Raw genomic sequence first — 26577 nt, 5'->3', positions numbered from 1 at the left:
TTTTTGAGTCTGTACTGTACATGTTTTAATAGTAGGGAGGCGGAATTACAACAGAAATATGTACAAGTCACTGGTCTAGATGTGCGTACACTCGTCTCAGCTTCTCATTTTTGTTTCTGTTATAATGTTTCTTCCAAGGTTTTCCTTCCGGTACAGATGAACTTTCGGTCGAGCCGGGTTGCCTTCCGGCGTCTTTGGTGTGGACCGACGATAAGACCTGAAAACATATGCTCACTTTTAGAATGTCAATCAGTGATCGGAAAGCGACTGAGGAACGTTCTGTACCTTTCCGAAGAAGTTCCGGTCTAACTCTCGGACGAACTCCTTCTCTTCCTGAAACAGTTAAACCATTATTTATTTTTACAGGTGACGTTTAAAGGTGTGCAAGATACTTACCGGTTGGGGATGCGCAATCCTGGTACCGGCATCGGGAAAGGGGTGGAAGGTCTTCTGATCGACTCCGGGGGGAGCCTGACAATATAGCAGTCTTCCATCGGCGAAGTCTTTCAGAACCCGCCGGGCCGCCCGAGAAACGTCGGGAAGTCCTCCGCCAGTCAACAGTCCTCTGGTCCCTGTTCTTTCCCATATTAAAATAGAAACAGGAATAAATAAAGAAAGAAAATGGTAATCGCCGATTCGAAGCGCATAAAAAACAAAGGAAGAGCTTCGAACAGTTAGGCGAAAAAACCAAGTGGTGGATTCGATCGATCGATCGTCACTTTTTTTTTACCGAAGGCCTCTTGGGAAGTCCTCCGATGGCCTCAAAGATAGTAAGAAGCGCACCAACTGGGTGAAAAAACAGTGTCCACATTTTTAACCGTTCGTAGGATAAAGACAACACTCTGCGGAGAATTATCTCGAAAGACGTAAAACGACACGGAAAATAGGGAGACTGTCGACAAGTCTACGGAATTATACCACGCGACATACCCAGGAATGATGTCCGAATTGAAAAGACCGATTCCCACTACCCAATCCTTATTCGGTTGGATTAAAGATATGCGATACTTACGGCCGTAGGCTTCCAGGAACTCTCGAGCGGTGAGAGATGGATGAGAATCCGAACCTTCAGCAGACGTGGGAAGGAACACGTTATAGGTAGATCGTAGCACGTGCTCGGGAACGACGTCAGTTATCTGAATTTAACGGTCAAGATTTAAATTAGCGAAAGATTGGAAGATGAATAATGGGCATTCCGTTAAAAGGATACGAGAGAGACGGCGGAAAGAGGGTCTGTGGCATTATCAACCGATAGGATACCGTTCAGAATCATTTCGGCTCTGCTGGAAACGAAGTTGGGAAATACTAGTCCGGGACAATCGCACAGACACAACTCCGAGTCGATCATCAGCGTCTGAAATGATACGAACAAAAGTTCTAATTGTAATAAATAAATAAATTGGAAGAATTTCTCGACTCCTCTACGTTTTCTTCTGTATTTATAATACCCTTTATTTTTTTTTCTGCCTGCACGTAGACTATGCCGTTAAAATGTTAGCCAACTATCACGTGTGAATAAAACAGTTTGTCGCCCAGTTTGGAATAGTACCTGTCGACACACGGATCTAATGGACAAAACTTGAAATTTGGATCGGCCCCTGGTTTGTTCCGATGTTCGCCCATTCTTACCAATTTTTTGAATATTGTTCCGAATGAACATTACTGATTGGAATTCGCAGCCAATAGTATCTTTGATAAAATGTTTATGTAACACCTATCACGTGAAAATTTGCACCTCTCGGATTACTTTTTGCTCTGGAATATCGATGACATTTTATCGTAAAGCCTCAAACCGTTTCCCTATCCCATCAACCAGATAGCGACATTCGATACTGTACGGAAACTAGCCAATTGCTCATCATTAGGAATGCAAATGATTTACTTTAATCCTTTTTCCCTTAATTTAACTAAAAGGGCGAAGAATTTGGTCGTGGTATTAGGAATGTTCAGCATCAAAACTATTAAAAATCCTAGAAATTTTAACGGGGAGAAAAAGTCAATTTTTTGCTCATCGGTGTTTCCCTTGAAGTCGACCAACTCCAATGAACCGTCTGTAACAAGCGACGTCGTTTCATCCCAGAAAAAAATAATTAGAATTGGGAAAATTTATCATATGCAATGAAACTTTTCAGGGCCCATCCTCTCGTCTAGTTCAAAGACTACTTTTGGTCCAATTAATTTCAATCCCCCTCCCGCCACAATCTGACCAACGGTACGATAGCATTCAAACAGGAAAATTACTTAATACAAAGTTAACATATAGCACAAAATATTTTTAGGGGTTTTATTGGGTATCGAGTTTAAATATCTGGTCCTTTTTTCACGAAATGTGATTGGTTGGCCGATTATCATTTTATATTAGACCTTTAATGAGCACGAAAAGCAAATTAATCCATTCCCAGACCCTAAACAATACCTATTAAGTTAAAATGGCAAACACACATAATTCAAGGTAAAAATAACAAAATGAAATGCCCTAAATAATAAATTGAAACAATAAATAGAATGCTCAAATACTGCGTAATAAAATGAAAATTGCATTTACTGGTCGCATATCATCGACTTTAGCATCTTAAACATGGCCGCCAGATCCGCCACATATGCACCCTTTTCATGCTTCTCGATAAGTTCCTTTCTACCTGAATCGTCCATATTACGACCTTCTTCTTACTTGTTGCATTTCGTTGTTCCCACACATTTTTCGGATGTCATAATTAATAAGTGAAAGTGATATTGGGTTGAACAGAAAGCTTTTGCGGATTTTTATACGATGTCGTTTCTTAACTTTAACGTATAATTTAAATATAATAGCAGTGAAATTTAACACATTATTGCTGGCTTGAAATTGTATTCTTTGTTCAGAAGCTTATTTTACGCTTTGGGTGAACTTTTCGATGAAGACGCGGTTCGAACCTTGAAGCGTAGTTCGAACTCCGAAGTGAATTTTTGTCAAATTTAGCGTTCGTACTCTGAAGCGTTCTAAGTACGAGGTACTTTTCCGTTCCGTTATATAAGGCCTACATTCCGTTTTTATACTAAACCAATCGGAGAATGACATTTTAGTGATGTAATCTTTCAAATTACTGGCAACACGATTACTTAGTTTTCAAATTAAAGGTGAAGGACTGATTTGTAATTTTGCCTTGATAGGGCTTTTGAATAAACGTTTACTAATCGGTAAAATTGAGAAATCGGTGTACGACGTCATTTATCAATAATTTGGAGTGCATAAACACTTTACCGATCACGTGACACGTGCCATTACGTGGTAAGGAAAGGAAGTAGGAGGTGGCGGCGGTAATTACAGACAATACAGGGTGGGCCAAAAGTCACTTTACCATTGAAAAATTAAATAACTTTTTTGCTATTATTATATTTTATTTTTCTTCAGATTTTTAAAATACAGAATTCGGCATCACGTTCCCAATCTGACGGGCCCAGATTTCTTTTCAGGGGGATATTTGAATGCGAGTGTTTATTAATTAGCCCCGAACTCTTGCTGAGCTAAAGGACAATATTCGTCAGTTTGCAAGCAGTTATGGAGAGTGCCATAAAAAAAGTTCACCTTTGTGAAGAGGAAAACGGAGATCATTTGAAACTGTTTAGGGCAAAAAATCTCCAAGATGTGTACATTATAAAGTTAAAAGAAACTTATAAAATAATTAAAAGTAAAAAAGTTATTTCATTTTTAAATAGTAAAGTGACTTTTGGCCCACCCTGTATATGGTGGAATGTGCTATGCAAAGTAAAAATTATAGGATCATCAACAGTGCATCTTAAACTTTAGAAATACCTTCGCTTATTCTAATAGATACGAAATTTTCCGGGAACTAAAATGTTTAAAGATGGTAATAAAATTAATCAAACAGTATTGTAAAATACTGTTATATTACAAATAATTACAAAATCCCATATCACTAAGTAGAGTTCAAGGTCAAATGCTTGCTAATCTAGAGAAACTGTAATTACCAGTAACTAAAAAAATATCTTAATTATAAAAAAAAATCAGGGAAAGAGAAAAGACAATATATTAAAGTCAATTTTTATAATTACAACTAATTTTGTGTAAAAATTACTGTATATACAGTGTGTGTGTGTGTGTGGTAAAAGATTATAATTTTAGTTGTCCTGTGACTTTCTCCTCTGTACGCTGAACTTACCATAAATATGATGATGTTATCTCAAAAACCTTCTTATTGGCTTAAATATTAGAATAGTGGAGTACTATAGTTTTAATGGGATAACATTTGTTAATGGCACCAAACTTACTAGCTCAACTTTGTACTTTTACACATACAAAGTAACTTCTTTGTTACCATTGCCTACAAATAGTAATATCAAAGAAACTTGGTGATTGAGCTGTTTGTTAAGTTTTATTTATGCAGCCTGCAAGCAACAAATTTCATATTAACAAGATATGTAACATTACCAAAGTATCATCCATTTTTGCATGTTATTATTTCTGTTATTGGTGGCGAGAGTTCACTAAGAAAATCTGTACAGTGTGACCATCTTGGGCTATTTGGTAGAAAATCTGAGCTATTTGAAATTTAAATTGACTCCTGATTTTTAAGGTTTGCTGCTGGCTAACTTTTGGGTTACAATTCTATATAGTATTTTACAGTGTATTATAGAGAGTATGAGATTATGTGTACAGCTATACCAGTGGCAGCATAGTCGCTTTGTTGTTTCAAAAATACATGTCTTGATTTTGCCCATACAGTATAATGAAGATTTTAAGGGATGACCTCTATAACTTTGAATAGCTGTATCAACGTGTCTTAAGTAAAAGTATACCTTAAACTATCTAACCTATTCTAAACTATCTTGTTACTATTTATTAGGGAAAGTCAAATGAAAACAAATCAGACACTGAAGTGTCACTGAACATCTATTACCTCAAAATCTTCAGACTCCAACCTCTTACTGAAGAGGTTTTCCAGCAAAATGTAAAATGTTTGTAAATTGCCACATTTTACATGTTTTGCTGGAAGATGAAGAGGTTTAGTGGTTTGAAAATATTAGATGTTTCCAATGCTATTGAATACATTTTATCATCTCAAAGTAATCTCCATAACTGTTAATACATTTATTCCATTGGAAGACAAGACAGTTAATCCCATTCTTTTAGAAGCATTTAGGCCATTGACAGATTCACTACCCCAGTAAAACATGTCCTCATCTGTTTGAAACCAATGTGCACAAATGTCTTTCTTCAGATTGCCAAAATATGAAAATTACTTGGGAAAAGATTTGGATTGTAAGGAGGATGTTGAAGTGTTTCCCAGCCAAGTCCCTGAAGTGTATCATCTCTCACCACTTGGGAGGTGTGGAGTAGATACCATCATAATGCTGTTTGTTAGCATTCCAAGGCATTTTGACTTTATGGCACATGTCAGTTTCTGCAAAGTGTCTTCATACACTTTACATTTATTGCGGTTCCATAATTGAGAAAATTGACAAGCAGTAGGCCCTTGCAGTCAAAGAATAATGTAATCATGACTTTTCCCAGAACATATAGGACTTTGGTCTAATGGAATTCATTCACTTTGCTCTCAAGCTAAAAATGATTGCACCATGTTTTGTCCCCAGTGACAATATGGGACAGAAACACATGACATCTTAGGTGGCCCAGAGATACAGCATTTTTCTTTGTTACTCCATCAGTTGATATGAAACTCACTGTGTGCAAACTTTTCAGTAATAAAGTTGGTCTTTAATAATGACTTGTACAAAACCATGGTTTATCCCCACTAAAACATGTTCTGCTATGATCCATTGGCTTTCTCAGATAAGACCATCCACCTGCACAATAACATCAGGAGTAATGACACGATGAACCTGTCCTGGGCATGGAGTGTCTTGCAATGACATAGGTCCATCTCAGAATCTCTTATGCCACTCCAGTAAATGTTAACATAATGTAGTGTTCACCATACATGTGATGATGAATTTCTCATCTTTCAACATTTTCTACTGTCAAAAAACAAACCACACTTCTCTGTTCTTTTTTACTCACTTCACTTCTGATGTTGGATGAACACACGTATCATTAACCCTACTTCAAGCACAATAAACAATGAGTGTGCATGTGAAGGTTGTCATCTATGCTGCCCTCCTTTCCCACAGATAGCAAAATCATTTGTAAACAACAGTATTGCTAACTTTTGTGTGCCTTGAGTTCTTTGCATGGTGACCTGTTCTGTTCGATCGTCCTTTATACACTAAATGTTAAACAATTCAAGGAGAATTAGAAATTATCATTGAAACAGTTAAGTTATATAATGATATTGATAAGGAAGTATTTTAAGAAAATTACAGCAAGCTTCTTAATGTTATTTTTTGCATCTTTATAAGAAAACTGCATCACTCAAAACAGCAAATGCCTGCTGTACTTTGTTACCTTTTTAATATAAGCCAGATTCATTTATTTAAATTGCAAAAATACTAAGGCATATAAATGAATGCCTCAAAACATAAATGGTATACAGTAGAATTCAGTTAAATAGTTCCTATATTAGAAGTGTTCCTGTGTAAGTTTAGTTTAAAAATTTCTAACTTTTCGTCCAAAAGTCTATGAGAGACAGGTAAATTTTTCCTGTATAAAACGTTTTTGTTTAAGAAATTTTCTCACTTAAGTAAACTGAAAACCTTGTCCACAACTAGAAAATAGATTTGCTTAAATTTTGCAACTGCATCTTATCAAAATTGCATATGGAAAAAGATTATACAAAATTGTGTGCCATTAAGCAAGCAACTTTTGGCTATTTTGAACAAGGAATTTACAATTACAGTAGAGCATTAATTATCCGACCCCCAATTAACCGACTTATCAGTTAACCGACCGCGTTCTAGTCGGCAAATTCAAATGTCCGCTAGTGATGTGGCGCTACAATATTTGGTTATGTCTTGGCTACTTTAATATTATTTTTGTTAAATTTTTGCATGTTTTAGCTGGCAGCACTGGCTTGACCATGAAAGGGAAGCTAGTATTTAAACCAGGCCTAATACACTACACTAATAATGTATTTTTTCATACTTTTCGGTTATCCAACCAACCCCAGTCCCCAATTAAGTCGGATAATCGATGCTCTACTGTATTTACATGAATATCTGTTAACCAGCTTGCAACAAACAACAAATTCTGGCAAGTGCTATCAATATGTGGATGATACTGTTAAGATTTAAGTAAGTTTTAGTACAGTATTTGTAGATCTGTGGTTTTGTTTATGGAAATCATATAGTGTATTTTTTTCTCACATAATAAAACCAACAAAGCAGACTACATTAGAGAAATATCTAAATAAATAAATACTGTTTAAGTTCAATTCTCTGTTAAATAAATATGGAGTATTGAAAGAAAAGCTATATTATTTTCATTTGTGCTGAAGAAGTTTTTTAAACTGGAAAAACTTCTTAAACAAATTCTAATGTATATTAAAACATTTCCAAGTGGCAAATGCAGAATTAACATTACCTGAAAATGCTTTGTTTTCCCTGGAGTGGCAGACACTGACACTTTTTTACACTGAAGAAGAGCATTTATGGTACTACTTTTGCCTACATTGGGATATCCCACCTTAAAATTAAAAAAATCAAACAATTTACAAAAACAAATCAGAGTACTTACAAACTGTGAAGTTATGATCACAAAAATTAAATTATACTTACCAATCCAACAGTTCTGAGTGAACCTTTTACTTTAGATTCCAAGTGCAAATTTTTAAATAATTCCAATAATTCATTTCTTGTTAATAAATTTGGAGATGTTTTAAAGTTATTTTTTGTTTGAGATAATTCTCCTTCCTCCAATAATCTATCCTGTGCCTCTAGATTTATTTTTTCTAGTGACGATGATATAATTTCTGTATTCTGATAAAAACAAAAATTAAAATAACAGAATTTATTACATTAGTTTAAAAATAAAACACATACCTCAGGGTTGTTCTGTTGTAATGCTGAAAAAAAAATAGCATTTCTTCCAATATTGTTAAAATGATCTGTCCACATTTCTCTATTAACAAACAAAATATGAAATAAAGATGTCATCAGTTAAAATTTTAATTCTAAAAAACTTCAGATTACCTTTGTAAAGGAGTAAGATAATCAGACTTGTTTAATAAAATGACTGTAATTTTTTCTTTACTTATTTCTTTAACCAAAGTTTCTAGATCTTCGCACCAAAATAAATAAGGATTTCTAGCATCTACTATTTGAACTACAATGTCACTAGAAAACATCAATTTAAATCAAATGCTTATTATTGGAACCAGTTACAAAAACAAAATATACATAAAAACTAAAAATTTGTGAACATTTAAATAACTAATGTAATTTTCCTCCTAAGTTTTTTATTCCACATTACAAACACTAATAATGAAAAGTAAAATAAACAATACTATAATTTAATTATAAAATATTAAGAAAACTCTAAAATAAAGCATTTATTTTTATTTCTCCAATTAAACTAATATTTAATTATACAATCTAACATATACATATGGGTGCAATATCTAGATGGTATTACATTACCAAGATAGCAGCATTGTTTGCTTTATACACCAAAAATTTCACTCACATTCAGTTGTGTGTGAGGGCAGCTGGGGGTATAGGATATCTTTGTGATCGCTATACTGCTTAATTGGCAACTCGTTGTTAAACAAGTCCTCCGTTGTCTAAAAGAACGGCCTTCAAATGAAGTAATGAGTGTTAGGAGGGACTTTGTCGAGTGGGGGAAAATATGGCAGAAAATGGATGATCGCAAAATCAACATTCTCCTTAATGTCAGGGTTCCCGACACCAGTTATTCAGTTTTGTTATACGTGGAATAACACGCGTGATTAACTAAGGACTAGCGAAAAGTAGTTCTTAATTAAATAACTAAAGTCATTCATTAAAATAACAAATGAATTTAATAAAATACGAAATAGATAAAATACAACAATATACAATGAGTAATAATATACAAATAAAACGAGAATGCGAGATAATGATCAACTATCAATAATCTGATTATGACTATCTAACTTAATAACTAATCTTAATTCTATTTAACTCACATGGAGTGTAGAACATGGAGAGAGAGTTTACAAATATTCTGACAATTTATAATATCTCAATAGGTTTCTTCTTTAGTATGGCGAATTCTGTCTTCTACCGACTTAGTATGGCATATCATCTTTAAGGAACTGTGCCAATTCTCGAGACTGTGCTAACTAGTATGGCTCATTCTGGTATTGTCCAGGAAATGTGCAATTTAAGCAGGAAAAGGCCCCTTTTTATAGAGACGAGCGGCCAACCGACGGCCAAGTCCCGTCTATGATTCAATTTCAGTCATCTTTTTGAAAGGATAAGAACTTCCTTTCAATATTGAAAGTTTTCTACATCCGTTATCCAACAAATTTGTCAAAGTTAACAAAATATTATTTCTAATTTTTAACATTTTTTGATTAATGATCGGCCCTAAATCCACAATTTTCAATGTGCATTTAATAAATTATTTGTTCAACTAAAAGTTATTACAAGTTTTATATTTTCACTTGGCCAGTCTTAAAAAATGGTTCTAAAAATCAATATTTCCTTTTCAGAATACACACAGATTTGAATTATAAAATATGTAGAAACACTTATAATTCACAAATTTTAATTCTAAAAAACTTCAGGTTACCTTTGTAAAGGAGTAAGATAATCAGACTTGTTTAATAAAATGGCTGTAATTTTTTCTTTACTTATTGTCATTTGACATTAAAATTTTAATAAAAATAATAAAATACAAAGAATTATAAAATGCAGGCATACTTTTGATAACACCATTTTCAAATAAAATTTGAACAGAACAATGATAACATTCTATATGTACCAAGGAATCATTAATGACAAACTATTCATTTTTATATTAGATTTGTTACAATGAGTAAAGAAAAATAAGATGTATTATCTTAATCTTTAAATCAGAAGTCAAACAAATCATGAAGTAAACTATCATGGTATATTCAAAATTCAAATTTAGATATAGTGTATATATAATATGAACGTGAACATTACTAATGAGAACTTGCTATTTATCAATAACAGTCCTAAGTATGTAGTCAAATATTATTATTATTAAAGTTATATAATTTGACATATGAAATGCTCTTTTAGACTCCTTTGGGAAAATATTAATTTGGCATATAGAAAAACTATATAAAGTTCACTTTTCAAAGGAACTATAATACTATTGATGATGTCATCACATTTAGTTAAAAATATATATAACAATGTTTTTGTAAATTAAAACATTAATGAAAACAGGTATATTCAAATTTTGATGACAATTTATGCAAAAGGATTGAATGTTTATATCTGAATAACTACAAAACAGAATTATAAATTATAAAATAATTATTTTGTAAAGGGGTGCATGGAATTATAATCACAAATACAATGAATAAACTATATATCAAAAGCTAGTATAAAAATAAAACATAAAATATATCTGTGTGTATCATATTACTTTTACTTTCATTTCTGTTGGATGTTTTATATCAGCATAAATAATGATTTGTAATTTGCAATATCCATTGAAAGAAACTTTTAATTAAGACAAATTAACACTACTCAGAAATGTAACTGACTGTAATGGTTGATTAACTTTTTAAATTTAGATAAGTGCAATGCCACAAATTCCAATGACTAAGGTGCACTCCTAGAAATAAAAAAAATCTGTTTAAATTGGACAAACACAAATATCTGTACTAAAAAATTCACAAGGTAACAATCTAGGAACAATGTCTTAACACACTTCATAAGATCAGTATTCCAGATTTTTTATGATGGTTATTATTCAGTACACAATCTGGAAGTAATAGAGCAATAACCACAATAGGTGTTTTACTTAAGAACAAATCTTGTAATAGATGTACCATTCAATTACAAGAATTTTTTTCAAATAAACTTTTTAATATCTATCTGAAATTCATTAAATTTCTAATTAGTATTTTTTTTCTTTCTTTATTATACAATATATTTCTATTTTGCAAAAGTGTTCATTATCCGATTTGTTCATAGTCCAAACTGTTCGTTAACTGATCACCCTTTGTACTTATAAAGTATTCCCAAAATAAACTGAAGTGCCAAAAAATTAGAGACAGCAGCAGATGCAATGTTGTTACCTTCTACCTGCATTTGACACTATAGGTACGATACTTATAAGTTTTGTGTGAGCTTGGTTAGAGTAGCAATGGGCCATGTAAATGATTTATTGCCATTTGATCATAGACAGATTGTTGGAGCAAGAAGAATGGGTCACTCTATCAGTGAAGTAGCCAATGCTCTTGGATTTTCTCATGCAACAGTTTCAAGGGTTTACCAAAAATATTTAAATTTCAAACAGACATCAGTAGCATATGCACAGTGTGGGCATCCATGGCTGATGCAAGAACATGACTGCCAGTGGCTAACCAGGTTAGTAACCAAGCAACAAAAAGTAACTCTGCACCAAATCACATTAGACTTCAACACAGGCACTGCAGTTAATGCACTGTACAACATACACTGCATTCCTCAGAGTTTGATAATGGTAATTCAACCCAATCTTGTATCACTATTAACACCCAAGCATCAGGCAAATCCACTCACCTGGGCCAAAGAACATCAAAATTGGATAGTGGATGACTAGTGCAGTATTATCTGGTCAGACGAATCTCATTTTCAGCTCTTTCAAGCTGATAGTCTTGTTCATGTATAACAACAACTGCATGAAGCCTTGAATTCATCACGTCAGCAAGGAATTGTGCAAGCTGGTGGTGGCTCTGCCCCAGTTTGTAGTGTGTTCTGTTGGCTTGAACATTGACTAATGGTGAGAATGAAGTCAACTTTGACAGGTACATATACTAATCTTGTGGCAGATGTTTTGCATGCCTTTAAGCTTGATATGGTAATGATTTGTACCAGCAGAATAATGCTACTTCACACAGGACATGGGGTGGCACAACAATGATTCAAGAATACTTGACATATTTTCAGCTACTCCCTTGGTCACCTCGATCATCAGACTTGAACCCATAGAGCATTTATGGGACACTGTGCAGACACTACTCAATGCCTTGCAGAACTATCAAACAAATGCAACTGAATTATGAAGAACCATTGGATGTGTCTGGATTGAAATATCTGTGTAGCGACTCAGACACCTCTTAGAGTCTATGCCATGTCGTGTAGCCGCTGTTATTCAAGCTCAGGGAGGAGCTACACATTATTAAATAAGTGTGTCTAATTTTTTGGCACTTCAGTTTAAATAGTTCTTATAATAAATAAAATAATGCAATGCTCATTGTGTGTCAATATTTACTGATTTTATTTTTAAAAAAAATCAAACTAAATCCACTAGGAATTGGATTTAACTATATATATATTTGTGTAATGAATTACTATAAGCCACAAAAAACTTATGAAATTAAATCAGCAATGATATCAATAAGAAATTTTAAAATACATACTGAAACTTGTTTATAGTTTGTATTACCAATGACCATAACCACAATTATTTGGCTAACATATAAATTTATTGATAAAACAGCTTATCAACAACAGAATAATAATAATAATAATAATAAATAATAATAATAAGTAAAAAATTTGAGAAAAATAAATATAAATTTATTTTAATCATAAAATATTTTAAAACAATTATTATGAGTATTAAAAATGACTAAAAAAAACACTCAAATATAAAATAGAAACAACTTAAAACTCAGTGTTTTAAAGAGCTTTGTATCTTAAGTTGATTTTAAAAATTATACCTCCTCTCTACAACTCTCCACAGTTGTCTCCAAAATTCAATATTTTTTTCATATGGAGTTAGAATGATATTTTCTTTTTCTTGCAACCTAAAAATAAACAATTAAAATGTCAATTTAATAAAAATATTAAATCTTACCAAAATTTTAACTAGTAGAGATTTTCAAGAAAATTTATTATTCTAATACAAAATATCACCTATGTTTTGTCACTGGCATAATGAAATTTGACAATATATAATTTACAGATTTGTCAAAATAAGTTAGTAATTCAATATTGTAAAAAATTTTCTTTGTATCCACCAAAAAAATTATTTTGCATAAGAATAAATTTATTTTTAAAAATTTTATTTCATAAAAACTAGCATTCTAATCTAATTTTTTATCGAACGTTTTGACCTGAAGCAGATTCCAATTAGGATTGAAAGTGCTTGTCATAATATATTTATATTAAAATATATTTGCTGATTTAATTTTGAAGGTTTTGTTGGTGTTATTTCATAAAAACACTCAACCTTTTAATATCAAGCATATAACAAAAACATAAAATAATCAAATATCACTTTAAGTTGCATCTTCAGATTCAAAACAAGAGTAAAAAAACAAATGGAAACATACAGTGTGTTATAAAGCATTATGAGGCATCAATCAACTAGAACAAAGTCAGTATTACAATGGAGATTGAACACTCACAGGAGCTCAGACCATTTTTTGATATTAGTATCACAGTTGGAAATGACCAGATTAAGATGGAGGTCTATAGAAGCCAGCTGCTATTCCACTGTACATACATTTTCATTCTTGAGACCTGTTTAGATATAAAATTGCTGCTTTCCTGTCTTTAATTTGTCAAGCCTGTATTTATTCATCCTCCAAGAAAGCCCATAAGAAGATTCAGTACCTTAAATATTCAGTCTGCTTTTTTTTTACTCTCTCCTAAACAATTCACTAATTTGGAGAATATGTGCAAGAGCTATATGCAACTCACATGAAAGGAGCCTAAATCTGACCTAACACAGATCACAAAGTCGATACAAATTAAAGGTATTAATTGCACCAGGATGTTGCATAAGCACACCTCAACGGCAGACAGATTCGTATAGTCACTATTCACTGTCAGTCTATGACTCAGTTAAAAATGAAACAGACAGATGGATGACCCAAGAATATGAAAAGTAGGAAGCACAAGAATTCTGTTCTCAATTGAGTGACAGGCAATTAAGTGGTATGTAAGCAGTACTTTACACATTTTGAAAATCAGGGGCTCTAGTCTGTTATGTGAGAGAGTTGTCAAATAACATTTGGTGACATCACAGTTGACTCAACTCACAATCGCAAGTTGAAGTTGAACATCGATTAGTTTGCAAGTCCATTCGGCAATAGGACAATTACGACTTTATAAATGTTGCTGATTTCAGCCTAAACAACTTCTGCATTTATTTAGCCTATAAGAAAGCACAATATAAACTGAAGGAGTTGCAAGTGGAGTTACTTAGTAATATGGTGGCGAAGCTAGTAACAGCAAGGCATCTCAAATTAACAATTAATTTTTTGGACAAACATAAAAGTATGGTATCTGGAAAATTTGATATCTCATTTACAGCAAAAGATAAGTAAATTATAGGAGGATTTCTATTTTACTGAATGCCAATGGCAGTGGTCCTCTAAAACTGATGAAAAAAGAGAAAAGTAAAAATAGGCTATATTTCTTTGTTTTAAATAATAACTAAATTATGTAAGTAATCAGCAGTGTTAATAATGAATTAGTTTATTTTTAAAAAATTAGTAAGACTTTTTATATTAAGCCTATAGTCTATTAAATTTAGTTACACTATATACTTACGTGTGTGTGTTGTAGATCAATAAAAATATAGCTCAGCGGACCATTATATTGCTAGTTAAAATTAAACTAATGAATCTCTAGCATTTGCACATTAATATACAGCATAGAATTTTAAATATTGAAATATTTAATAGAGAACTTGAAACAAACTATGCAAATCATAAAAAAAGTCTTGTAATATAAAATAAAATCTTAAATCATACTTAAAAATTAATTCAAAAAATTATATTAAAACTGTGTGTTCATATTAAATGAAAATATAACATGTCTATCAATAGTCTACAATAAAATGATTTATTTTATGAAACTTTTTCATAGACATGAAATGATTTCAAAGGTAATGTGAAACAAAAAGCATTGATGAAAAACAAATTATCTGGAAAGACTAGTGGTTAGGTTAGCAAGTGGCCATGTGAATTCTATGTAGTGAGAAGGTGACAAAAGTCGATGCAATGGATAATCATGTGATGCTCGGAAAGTCACTTCTTACACTACAGCGAGAAGTTCTAGTGAGATAATGACATGCCTATCCCATCAGGCATCACGAGTTATATCTTGCAAGTAGATCTCACACAGCAGACTAGAACCCCATGACAGGCAGACACAGAAATGACCTGAAAAGAGAAATGCAAAAATGGCACTGGCAGAAGAAGAACTGATTGACAAGTGCACAATGCCTACATGGCATGAAGCCAAGGTGATTGTTCATGATAAAAAGAACTTACCACCGTCAAAGAGTTGATCATGGCTACCTCAACTAAATTTCTTCTGATTGTACAAATGAAAACAGTGATCTGGACCTCTTGGTCAGGTTACTCTCATCCAGAAAAACAAAAACTAGTCTGACAGAATAAGTTCTCATTTATAACATGGCATCTTTTTCTGTTTCATTTTTATTTTATGTTTATTTTGTTTGTGAGTTTAATTCTACTGTACAATAAGTACTGTTGAACTATATTATTTTTCTATGCACTATATATTTATATAGTAGTCCCTTGTTGTATCATGCTTGTTGGGAAACAATGAAAAAGCATGATATAACCAAGTACTAAAAATTTTGGCTTATACTAAACATGCTATGGAATTATACATCCTCTATTCTTTCATCAGCAAGTGTTTCTGATATAAATTAAGCTTAGTTTTGCAATACTGGATTTTATTTGCAGTTATATCATATTAATTGATGTTTACGCACATAAACATTGATACCTTAAATGCCCATTTAGCATTATTGTTCCTTTAACAATATTTAAAGAAAAATGTTTCGATATAAAAACAAATATCAGTTGAGATTTTCAGTAATATGTTTCTTGCCTAGTGTTAGATTAAATTTATAAGCACTATATCAGCTTTTCTTTGTTGCTAGGCTTATTACACAAACATTCAGTACAAGACCAGCTTTAGAAAATCTCATTTTATTTCCAAGACATTTCGGACATTTAATCCGTTATCAACTCTTTATGATGTAACTATATTTAAGAAATAATGCATACAAGTTTAATTATGTTAACAGGAAAGCCTAGCAACAATGAAAAGCCAATATAGTGCTTATAAATTTAAGTTGAGCTTTATTATACAGTATTATATTTCACAATAAATCGCTATTAAAAATTTGTGTAATTTATATTTTTCAATAAAAATCATAAATATAGTAATTAGAAATTTAAAAAATAGATATTGAACATTATAATAGAACGTCAAAATATAAATAAAATTACAAAGAGTAAAAATTCTCTAGAAAGCAAAATAAAGTTACTACTGTATAAAAATTTTAAAACTTTATGTTCAGAAATAAAGAAATCTATTCCTTACACATTACACAGTGAAATCGAAATTTCACACTTTTATATGAATTGATTCAATACTGTCAATTTCTTAAGAGCAAAATGTACTCTGAAGCTGAGAGGAGTAAATACTGATTTTAAAAAATTCACAGTAAACTGCATGGTAGAGAAATGCCAATGAGACACTGCCCCAAAGATAAATTATTTTTAATGTAAAATTTTAATATTTTCTTTCAACAGTTAGAAAATCCTCATTTTAAGAACTAGATAATTTTTAAGTAATGCATCAAATTAAATCAAAACTTCATGATCAAAATGTTTGTAAAATAAAAACTTTCTTGAAGATTTCCACTTTATAACTATTTATGTATAGAAATATATAAGAACTTTAATAAATATCAGGTCAGTCCATAAGTTCATGCGTATTTTTATCTACAAAAAAAGCAGCAAAAAATTTTAATTAAATTTTATTTCAAGCTATAATGTATTCACCATTATTTTGTACAATTTCTTGCCATCTTGATAGTAGCTTTTTAATCCCGTCTTCATAAAATGATTTCGGTTTTGAATCAAAATATTCAGAAATAGCCTTTTTTACATTGTTCTTATCCTCAAAAGTTTTCCCTTTTAAAAAATTCTGCAAACTGCAAAAAACATGATAATCACTGGGAGCAATATCTGGCGAATATGGTAGATGAGGTAAAATTTCCCAGTTGTAGCTTTCAAGTTTCTGTACAGTTATTTTTGCAGCGTGTGGTCTGGCATTGTTATGCTGCAAGAGAACCTGCTTTCTGTTCACTAACGACGGTCAATTTTTTCTCAATTTTTCATTTAAATGCTCTAATTGCTCACAATACATTTGAGCTGTAATTGTTTGATTACATTCTAACAGCTCAAAGTGCACCTGACATATCCCACCAAACAGACAAAAGAATTTTTTTTGGATGCAACCCACCTTTTGCAGTTGGTTTTGGCTGCTTGTTGCGATCCATCCATTGTCTTTTTCTCGTCACATTATTATAGAGGATCCATTTTTCATCTCCAGTAATCAGCCTACCAAGAAAAGGTTCTAAAGCAATATGGGATAAAAGAGATGTGCAAATATTTACATGTTGCTGTCGGTTAGCTATTGACAGTTCATGTGGTATCCATTTTCCTAGCTTTGAAACTTTTCCGATTTGTTGTAGGTGTCTATGAACAGTTCCATGGGATGAATTTAAACGTTCCACAATTTCATCAACTGTTAAAGGTGGTTCTGCTTCAACTAGTGCAGAGAGAGCATCATCATCAAAGTCGACGGGTCTTCCAGTACGAGCACACTAAAATCATTGTTTCTAAATCTTTCAAACCACTTCTGCACAGTCCTTGCACTAATTACAATTTGATTATGTACAGTATTCATTTTTTTGGCTGCATTTGTAGCATTCTCACCGCTTAAAAATAAAAAGTATAAAACATGTCTTTTATATTCGTAGGTTACTTCCATTTTAATGAAAATAAACAACTGAAATGTTCACAATTCTGAACAGTATTTTATGAATGAGATCCAATTTAACACTTCAGTGTAAAAATTATCACATTAGACTGACATTTGTAACAGCAAAACAAGATTTTTCTCAAGGTCATAAAAATGCGCATGGACTTATGGACTTATGGACTTATGGACTTACCTGATAAATTAATTATTTCTAATCTAATAAATAAAGTTTTACTGTATCAGCTATGGATATTGTCTAATATTAAATTTGTTTAACTGTTACAAAACATAAATATAAATCCAATTACTGAGCAAGCTGACGCCTCCATAATAGAAATGTTTCTTTTTCCAAAGTTAAAAGTTCTTCTTTTGATGTTTTTTCATTCCAGAATGGTCTAAAATAAATTAAAAATAAATATTTAAATACTTTTGCAAAAATATCTAAAAATTTTAAAATTAAATAAATATAATATAATTAACTTATGCTAACACAAACAATAAGACCTTGCTAGTCTAAACATCAATAATACAAAATTCCAGTTAATCCAAATAACAAAACAAATCTCTCTTTCTATCTCTCTCTCTGAACGAAATATGTGGCTATTGTGTAATTATATTATGCTTACTTCATATTTCTCAGAATAAATGGCGTGTGCAAATCCTCAAAATAAATGAAGAATTTGTTATCAGACTAGAAAACAAAGACTCTTGTTTCCTTCATCCTATATGGTCATACATTTACTCACGAAGAGGTTAAAAACCTCCACATTTGTAAACCAAGTTTATCGGTTCTCAAAAAGCTAACTGGTGTAAGTCATCTTGATGTAATACAACATGCTCATCCTGATACAGTACATTGAGAAATCCATATTAACATAAAAAGTACATTGGGAAAAAAATTTCAGACAATCTAAAATACTCATTACTCTGAACAGGTTTGAATACCAATTAGTTCAGATTAGCAAAATTCTACTGCATGCTACCACAAATAAGTCAATAGAGAGGTTGCAGCTAACATTTTCACACAAAAATGTGTACATTGGATGTTCAGCACCACCCTCCTGTAAGCCTAGAAGTTTGACAATGGTGTTTGGAACATCAGTGGAATCATGCTCGACATTCCAAATGTCACTGTCAAACTTCTAGGCTTACAGGAAGGTGGCACTGAATGTCTGACGTACACATTTTTGCGATGAAAACATCGGCTGCAAACTCTCTAATGATTCTTCATTGCACTATATAAATTAATTTCTAAAATATAATCATGCAGATTAAGTTATGGAACAAGCATTATTTGTATTATTCTGTAAATCAACTTCTCATTGTTTTTTGGCCTAAGATTGACAACAAAAAAAGTCAAATGAACAAACATGCATCAATTTTGAAAATCTAATCAGTAAATCTATCCATTAGAATTATAACTAAAGTTATATTTTAAATATTATTTTCCTTATTTTTAACTGGAATTTACAGAAGCCAGCATATTTTCTATATTTCTTTTATTAACATAAATATCAGCTTACTATGTATAAGTCAACATTCAGTAAACTAGCACTAAAAACAATTTAATTACAAACATTTTTAGTCATATTTACAGACCATCTTTAGATAAAATAATGTTTAAATGCAAACGGTCTTTAAATATGACCAAAAAATGTTTGTAACTAAATAGTTTTTGCTGCTTACAAAGAATTACTAATTTTTATAGTGTGTCTAAACATCCACAGTTGAGATTTCTATTTCTTACATTATGACTATGCCAGTCGAAACATATCAAACATTGTTTTAAAGATTTCCAAGAACAACATAAGTATTCCATTTTTCACTTTGTTCAATTTTGTATTTCACCTGTAGATGATCTTTAAATATGACCAGAAACATTCATAAATTGCTTTTATTGTTTACAAAGGTTTCTTGAGAGTCTGAAACTACCAATAGGCTAAAACTAAAATGTGGATATCATAAATGACAATCATGGCAAAAGTGTGTAATATGTTCTTACCACTTTCATCAAGACACTAACTGTAATACCAATATACTTGTATATCAAATATTGAAACTTATAAATTATGTTATTATTTATAAAATTGTTAATATCTTAAATTATAAAAAACTTAGAACTTCCTGCTTGAATAATGTATCTAGATAAAGCATATGCTTTTGATTCATTGTCATCTGCAACATTGCTAAATATTTTAAAAATAGAGTTTGATATAGTCTTCAATTTTATTACAATTGAATAATTATTTTCTGTCTCATATATACACAATAGAACTTGGTAATTTTAAATTTGAATGTTTTTTCCTTTCATTGACATACAACAAAAGTTTAATCTTTGTTCACTGTTATTTATTGCTTATACGCAATACGATCCAAAAGTTTGAAAAATGCAGTAATCTACGACAACAAAAATATGTATTTGAAGTTACAGCGTATGAAATAAATTCTACCAAACCACCTCTACGTGTTCAGGTTAATTTCACCCATGTCATGTGATTAAACCGCGAGCACTGCTGTTTTTTTCTGGAGATAGTTACCTTTGTCCTGCAACGTAATCAAAGTGGAGTTTCAAGAACAACCTCCAACATTTCGACTTCATCATGACCTTTCACCATAGAATCACCGTACACCTTTCTTAGCAATTTTAAAATCTCCATAGGTGTTTTACCTAAACGCTGACAGAATTTAATGTTGGAAATTGTTCTTGAAACTCCACTTTGATTACGTCGCAGGACAAAGGTAACTATCTCCGGAAAAAAACAGCAGTGCTTGCGGTTTAATCACATGACATGGGTGAAATTAACCTGAACACGTAGAGGTGGTTTGGTAGAATCCATTTCATACGCTGTAACTTCAAATACATGCTTTTGTTGTCGTAGATTACTGCATTCCCAAAACTTTTGGATCGTACCACGTATTAATCAAACTTTACAAATTTCAAAGTCCTATGTCAATATACTATGTGCATATTATATGAGAATCTTTTGTGGTAACAAATTTGGCAACCTTCCACATATTGATATTACTAACAACGCAGAATTACTTGAATGCTATTTGGGCTACAATTTGAAAAAATTTTAGACCTATAAATTCCCACAGTTATCTGTCTGTCTGTCCTTCCTTAATCTTGAGAACAGAGTTAGATACATGAAAGCTGAGACCATATATGGAAAGCTTAGGGGCACAAGTCCCCAATGAACTATATATGAACTTCTGATACAAACTGGAAGTCATGTTATTTCAATTCAAAAATTTTCCCCTGAAAAATAGTTAGATGACTGGCATGACTATTGCTAACAGAAAAAGTATACAGGGGCCAGACACTACTAATTTGAGGTAGAGAGTATATATTTTAAATTAAATAAATTAAAAATTTCAGCCAGCATTGTGACAATGTCGCATAAATATTTGCTCATTTAAGAAGTATTTTTAGACATAAATTTATCTTAAAAATTGTAAAAATGATGTTACAATATCTGTAATAGTATCTTTTTATATTTGCATAATATGCTTGTAGATATTACTTAGATTAAAAACAAATGTTTGTATGTTAAATATCTTTTACTTACCTTCTCGGAATTCGTAACAGATGTCTATTGGCATTCTGAGCATTATCAATGGCCTGTCTTTCTTCAGACGTTAGCAAATTGCTCACATTGTTGTTAGAAATTATTTTTGCATTTAATCGTTCTAGTAATGAAAAAATATTTAATACTTGTGATTTTTAAATGTTTTTAGATTATTATAATTATTTACTAAAATTTATTGGTATAGAAAAAACTAACATTATTGGTATAGAAAAAAACTAATTTTTTGACATTAATGTAATTTTAATAAAGTAAAATACTTAATAAAATAAATTTTAACCATTCAAAATACAAAATGTTTCAAATAATCTTAACAGCTAACTGCTATAAATACAGTTTAACTAGTAATTTGACAGATAAACTGAATAGGAACTTAATTTTTATATCTAACATTTTTTTTGAATCTGTTACTAACTAAATTTCAGCTTCTTCCTATTTAGTCACAGTCTATTTTACTGACTATTAACACTTCAGTGAAATATATATATCTTCAGAAACATAACAAATGCAATGTTCATCAAACTGTGGTCCGCAGTCTCTTCAGAGTCCAGAATGTTCTCAGGAAATACATGAGATGTTACGTGACTGAAGTGAGTGATGTTTCAAGGTAGTCACATGACCAAGTGATGTCAAGGTAAGGTCACACAACACTATTTGTAGACATCTGTCATCCAATGTGATACTCCATGAAAGGAACAAGCTAAAGCAATGGCTAAATGAGTATCTCATTTGTTATACAGGGTATGTGTAATCAGATACCTTCAAGCAGTGGTGATATTCAGCGGGTTTGCACAGGTTCGGCTGAACCGTTGTTAAAATTTTCAGTTTTCCGAACCTTGTTAAACACACAGAACATTTCTCAGTTGGTTTTGTTTTTTTTTTAAATATATTAAAATATATGTATTAACACGTAAAACACACGTAAACAGATAATGAAAATCTTCTTTACTCGCCATGTCCAATCACCAGGAACAAACTATTCCCCCAGCAGAGACGACTTTCTTTAGGGGAATAGTTTGTTCCTGGTGATTGGACATGGCGAGTAAAGAAGATTTTCATTATCTGTTTACGTGTTAATACTGTATTTCCGCCAGCCCTATTTTACAATAAAATATACATATTATACTCTGTAATACTACTAAACTAGAGCCTCTATACCCCATTCGCACTGAGCATTTCAACCTAGATTGTGAGCAAGGTCGGGGACTATGTCTGGTGCGAAATCTCGTCGACTCACTGTATACAATCTCGAAGTGAAGATCCTTACTATCCGTCACGATCTTTACGAATGTTCCGTCTCGAGTTGTTCTTTACGACTCGAGAATGTCCGTTTGATGGTTCGAGGAAAGCTACACCTCCACACTCAACAAGTAGTTATATACAGTTTATTTACACTACAAATATTTACAAAGTCTGTACAATGTTCAACAACATTACATACGCTAATGTAACAAAGCTGTGATGTCGCATGTCGGCTTGTCTGTCCAGGGAACTCAAGTTGCTTTTCCGGAGATGGCTCAACCGCGTGGCCGTCCGTCTCTACACTAACCTTTTTCCAGAGGACTTTCCAAGAGGAGGACGCTCTCTCTATACACCTCAAAGGCTTACCTAGTGTCAGAGATTACCACGTATCCAGTCTCTCGCCCTTTCTCCCCGTTTTTCTCGCCACCCTACCAATTTTAAGGGATCCTGCTACTACCTCCTGCAACCAATCAGTTCCTTCCCTTTCTTAGAGCTTTCAAAGACGTCCGCCCTATTTCCCGCCGACGTAGCTTACATTTGCGTCCGTGCTTTATTTACATTTTTTTTTCCCAAGCCGGCCGGCACGTGGCCAACACATGACCCTTAAGCGGAGACGCTACTCCTTTGATCCTTCCGGCCGTTTATGGCCCCAGCGCCAGGTGGGACTAATTATCTCTGTCGTGTGGCTTTTCGACTCAGGACGCTAACAGCGACCTTTACAATCGACCAAAATGAGGTTTAATCGCAATTGATTCAAGAGAGTTCTTGAAACTAGATCCAGTCATAAGAGAGATCCCACAATCTCACGTGCGTGAGATAATACAAGATGGCTGTGGAAGACATGTCAGGCTATGGACAGCGAAATAAAAAGGATATTGTATTACAGAGATGATGACATCTGTCTACTATGAGTAGTGCCATTCGGGGTGAAAAATTTCTCTGTCTAAAAAAAAAAAGGTTGAACAGCAGTAATATACTATTGTTACCTGGTCTTTGCACAGGGCTCACTATGTTCCAAATACGCCACTGATTATTAGATATATCACAAGAAAAGGTATTGTATTTATTTCTAGCCAAAACTTCCATTTCGTTTGTCGGTGATTGTCAGGGAAAAATTTTCTGCTAGCGAACCTTTTGTTAAATATTTTGAATATCACCACTGTCTTCAAGCATTTTGTATTTGTGGTAAAATAAATAAATAGACTATTTTTGAAAACTGCCTTCAAAATGCAATGAATTTATGAATATAAACACCAACAAAAACCTGATACTAAGCAAATATACACCCACAACTGCTGTAAATGATCGAGCTATAATTTGGATATAATGATTGTAGATTAAAAATGAATTTTGACTCTAGAGGGAGGCGTTAGGCACCATCTCGTATTAAAATTAATAATTATAATTTTTAATTAAATAATTTAGATCAAACTGAAAGAAAAGAATCGGCCCGAAATGGGACTCAAACCCACAACTCCCACTTACCGTGCGGATGTGTTGCCAGTTACGCTACCCGGCCTCTGATCCAATCTCCTCTTCCAGTATATATATCTGGTGTCAAAATTCATTTCTAATCTATAATCATTATATTCAAATTATAGCCCGATCACTTACGGGGCACGAGTGTGTGGGTGTATAAATGAATTTACGATAAATGTAAAAGTATTTTTATAACAAATAATAAAAATCATCACCTGCTGTAAATTCAGTTCCGGCAAGTTCAGCAGTGGCCAAAAATTCTTCCAAGCTACTCTCTTCAGTAACACTTTTTAAATTGAGTTTAGCCCAATCATATCCATCTTGTAAATCAGTTGTATGCAGCTAAAAGTAAACAAACAATATCGTTTATTTAAGAAGAAAAATATACAAGTCATATTCTTTATTTTCAATTAGTATTTGCACAAATATAAATTCACACAGTCCCTACACAGTAACCTTCACCCTTAGAAAACAAACGTAATGCGTATGTCAGTAATGTCGTACCAAGATTTAGTGCTTTCTTTTAATTCAACAAAGTGGAATGAAAATAAGGGTGATTGTTTATAAGCCATATACCAACGTTTTTTTCTCTTAATTTTATTTACAATAAATGTAATATCGATTGTAGATTGAACAATTACAATAATCGAAGGTAGAAATTCTCGAGCAAAATATTACTCACCTGGCTTTTATTCTTACGGTTCGCTGTTTTAAGTCTTTTATCTCTGATTAAACTTTTTCCCAAAGATTCTGATTTCTTGCCTTTCGCCATGCTTCGTTTACATACGCAACAATATTACAGCAATGTTGCCAATCCTAGTCCAGACATTTAATGTTTAAATAAATTAAAGTTTAAATCCTGTTCGAGAAAAGCATTAAAATTATTAACATAATAAAACTCCATTCTTTATTAGGGAAAATAACAAGCTTCTTTCCTAATTTTTGTGTTAACAAGTGTTGGTTCTTGGTTTTGACTTCACTCGATTTATTTCGCTAAAGGCGCTACGATCGGTTTCACAGAATCCAGGTTATTCGAGCTCACGAATAGGCTGCGTTTTTTTCTATGCAGCGCTTTCGCTGCATAAAAACACGCGCCCATACCTGTGGGATTTTAATTCTTCGTTTTATCGAAGATTTTATCTTTTTGTGTATTCTCGCCAGCTCTATAAAAATAATTGCCCTTATTTTTTCTTTTATTCATTCCGGAAAAGGAACTGCTTGCCATTTTAATAATTATGAAAAGTGGTTAAAATTCCTTAAATACTCTGAAGTAGAACATAAAATGTCGGTATACTCACGTATGTAGTCAAAAACAAGCTACTGTAATTTGATTCAGTGGCGTAGCGAAGCCGGGGCACGACACTTTATTCGCGCCCCCTCCCCCTCCAGAAATATATAGTTTGTCTTTGAGACCATTTGGCCGCCCCACTGCGAGTGGCATCCGGGGCATGATACATCCCCTTGCCCCCCTCGTTACGCCATTGATTTGATTGGTTTATTATAGGGTCACGCCTTTCCGAGTTGCAACGTCAACGAACAATATGTGACCACGAGAAGATGCGCGCTTGTTGCAGTCGCGGTCGCCTGCGCGGCTTGAAATCGCATGGAGTGATCACAGCTTTTCGAAAACCGGCGCAACTGCAACCGCAACTGAAAACAAAAAGTTTGTTCTACTCGCGCCGATTGCAAACGCGCATTCAATCAACAAACGTGTATTTGCCACGTCATACGGTGGCAACATTGAAAATACTGTAGTTAGAAAATAATGACGGAAACCCAAATGACGGATAGTTTGAATTATCATTACGTTACTGAACGCCGTTTAGTAAAATCGTTATAAAAAGTTTCAATCGGCATAAATTTGAGCTTTTGTAACATTTTGAATAAAATGCATTTTATAAGCATAAAATGAAGCCGTAAAACGGAATTAGCTCCATGGGAAATCCCCGTGAACTTTGACCTATAGACCCGGAAGTTTCGCTGATAACGAGAAAGGCGTAAGTTTAAAATTTGAGCTTTCTGGATCCAGTGGTTTCTCTCTACGATCGTCTGCAGTGCCGGATGAAGAAAATACCGCTCTTTTGCAGATTTTTGCACTTTTCGATTGCTTATATTTCGGCAACCTCTTTATACAAAATCTTGAAATTTTGCACACTACCTAAGAGAACAATTTTCCTTCGAACGACAAAATTACTATAAGTGTTTAAGGGACGGAGAAATCGACCCCCGAAAATCGGCAACTCTGATTCCTGTATATTTAGTCAATCAGTGACTTGTTTACTTGCCGAGGAGTCACTAGTCACTACCATGACTCCTGACATAAGACACTAGATTATTGGATCAAATTTCATCCGTTATTATTAAATACAGAACGTCCTCAATATAC

General features: G+C 32.7%; 1 protein-coding gene across 1 annotated transcript; it reads right to left on the bottom strand.

Annotated features, from left to right (window-relative positions):
* Positions 1 to 25005, bottom strand: Ns3 (nucleostemin 3). The gene is made up of 14 exons (XM_067271531.1): positions 24874 to 25005; positions 24407 to 24533; positions 21453 to 21573; positions 18192 to 18278; positions 12783 to 12869; positions 8086 to 8229; positions 7936 to 8014; positions 7672 to 7872; positions 7478 to 7579; positions 1211 to 1354; positions 1013 to 1136; positions 397 to 572; positions 286 to 333; positions 1 to 217 (listed from the first exon to the last, which is right to left on the bottom strand). The coding sequence occupies exons 1-14, from the start codon at positions 24961 to 24963 to the stop codon at positions 68 to 70; spliced, it is 1680 nt and encodes a 559-aa protein (XP_067127632.1). The 5' UTR covers positions 24964 to 25005; the 3' UTR covers positions 1 to 67.
* Between the last annotated feature and the right edge of the window lie 1572 nt (positions 25006 to 26577).

This window comes from Centruroides vittatus, unplaced genomic scaffold (assembly GCF_030686945.1).
Source record: "Centruroides vittatus isolate TY-2023 unplaced genomic scaffold, ASM3068694v2 contig_4, whole genome shotgun sequence".
Taxonomy (NCBI): domain Eukaryota; kingdom Metazoa; phylum Arthropoda; class Arachnida; order Scorpiones; family Buthidae; genus Centruroides; species Centruroides vittatus.
The sequence above is the reverse complement of the archived record's forward strand: the minus strand, read 5'-3'. Positions and strand labels throughout refer to the sequence as shown.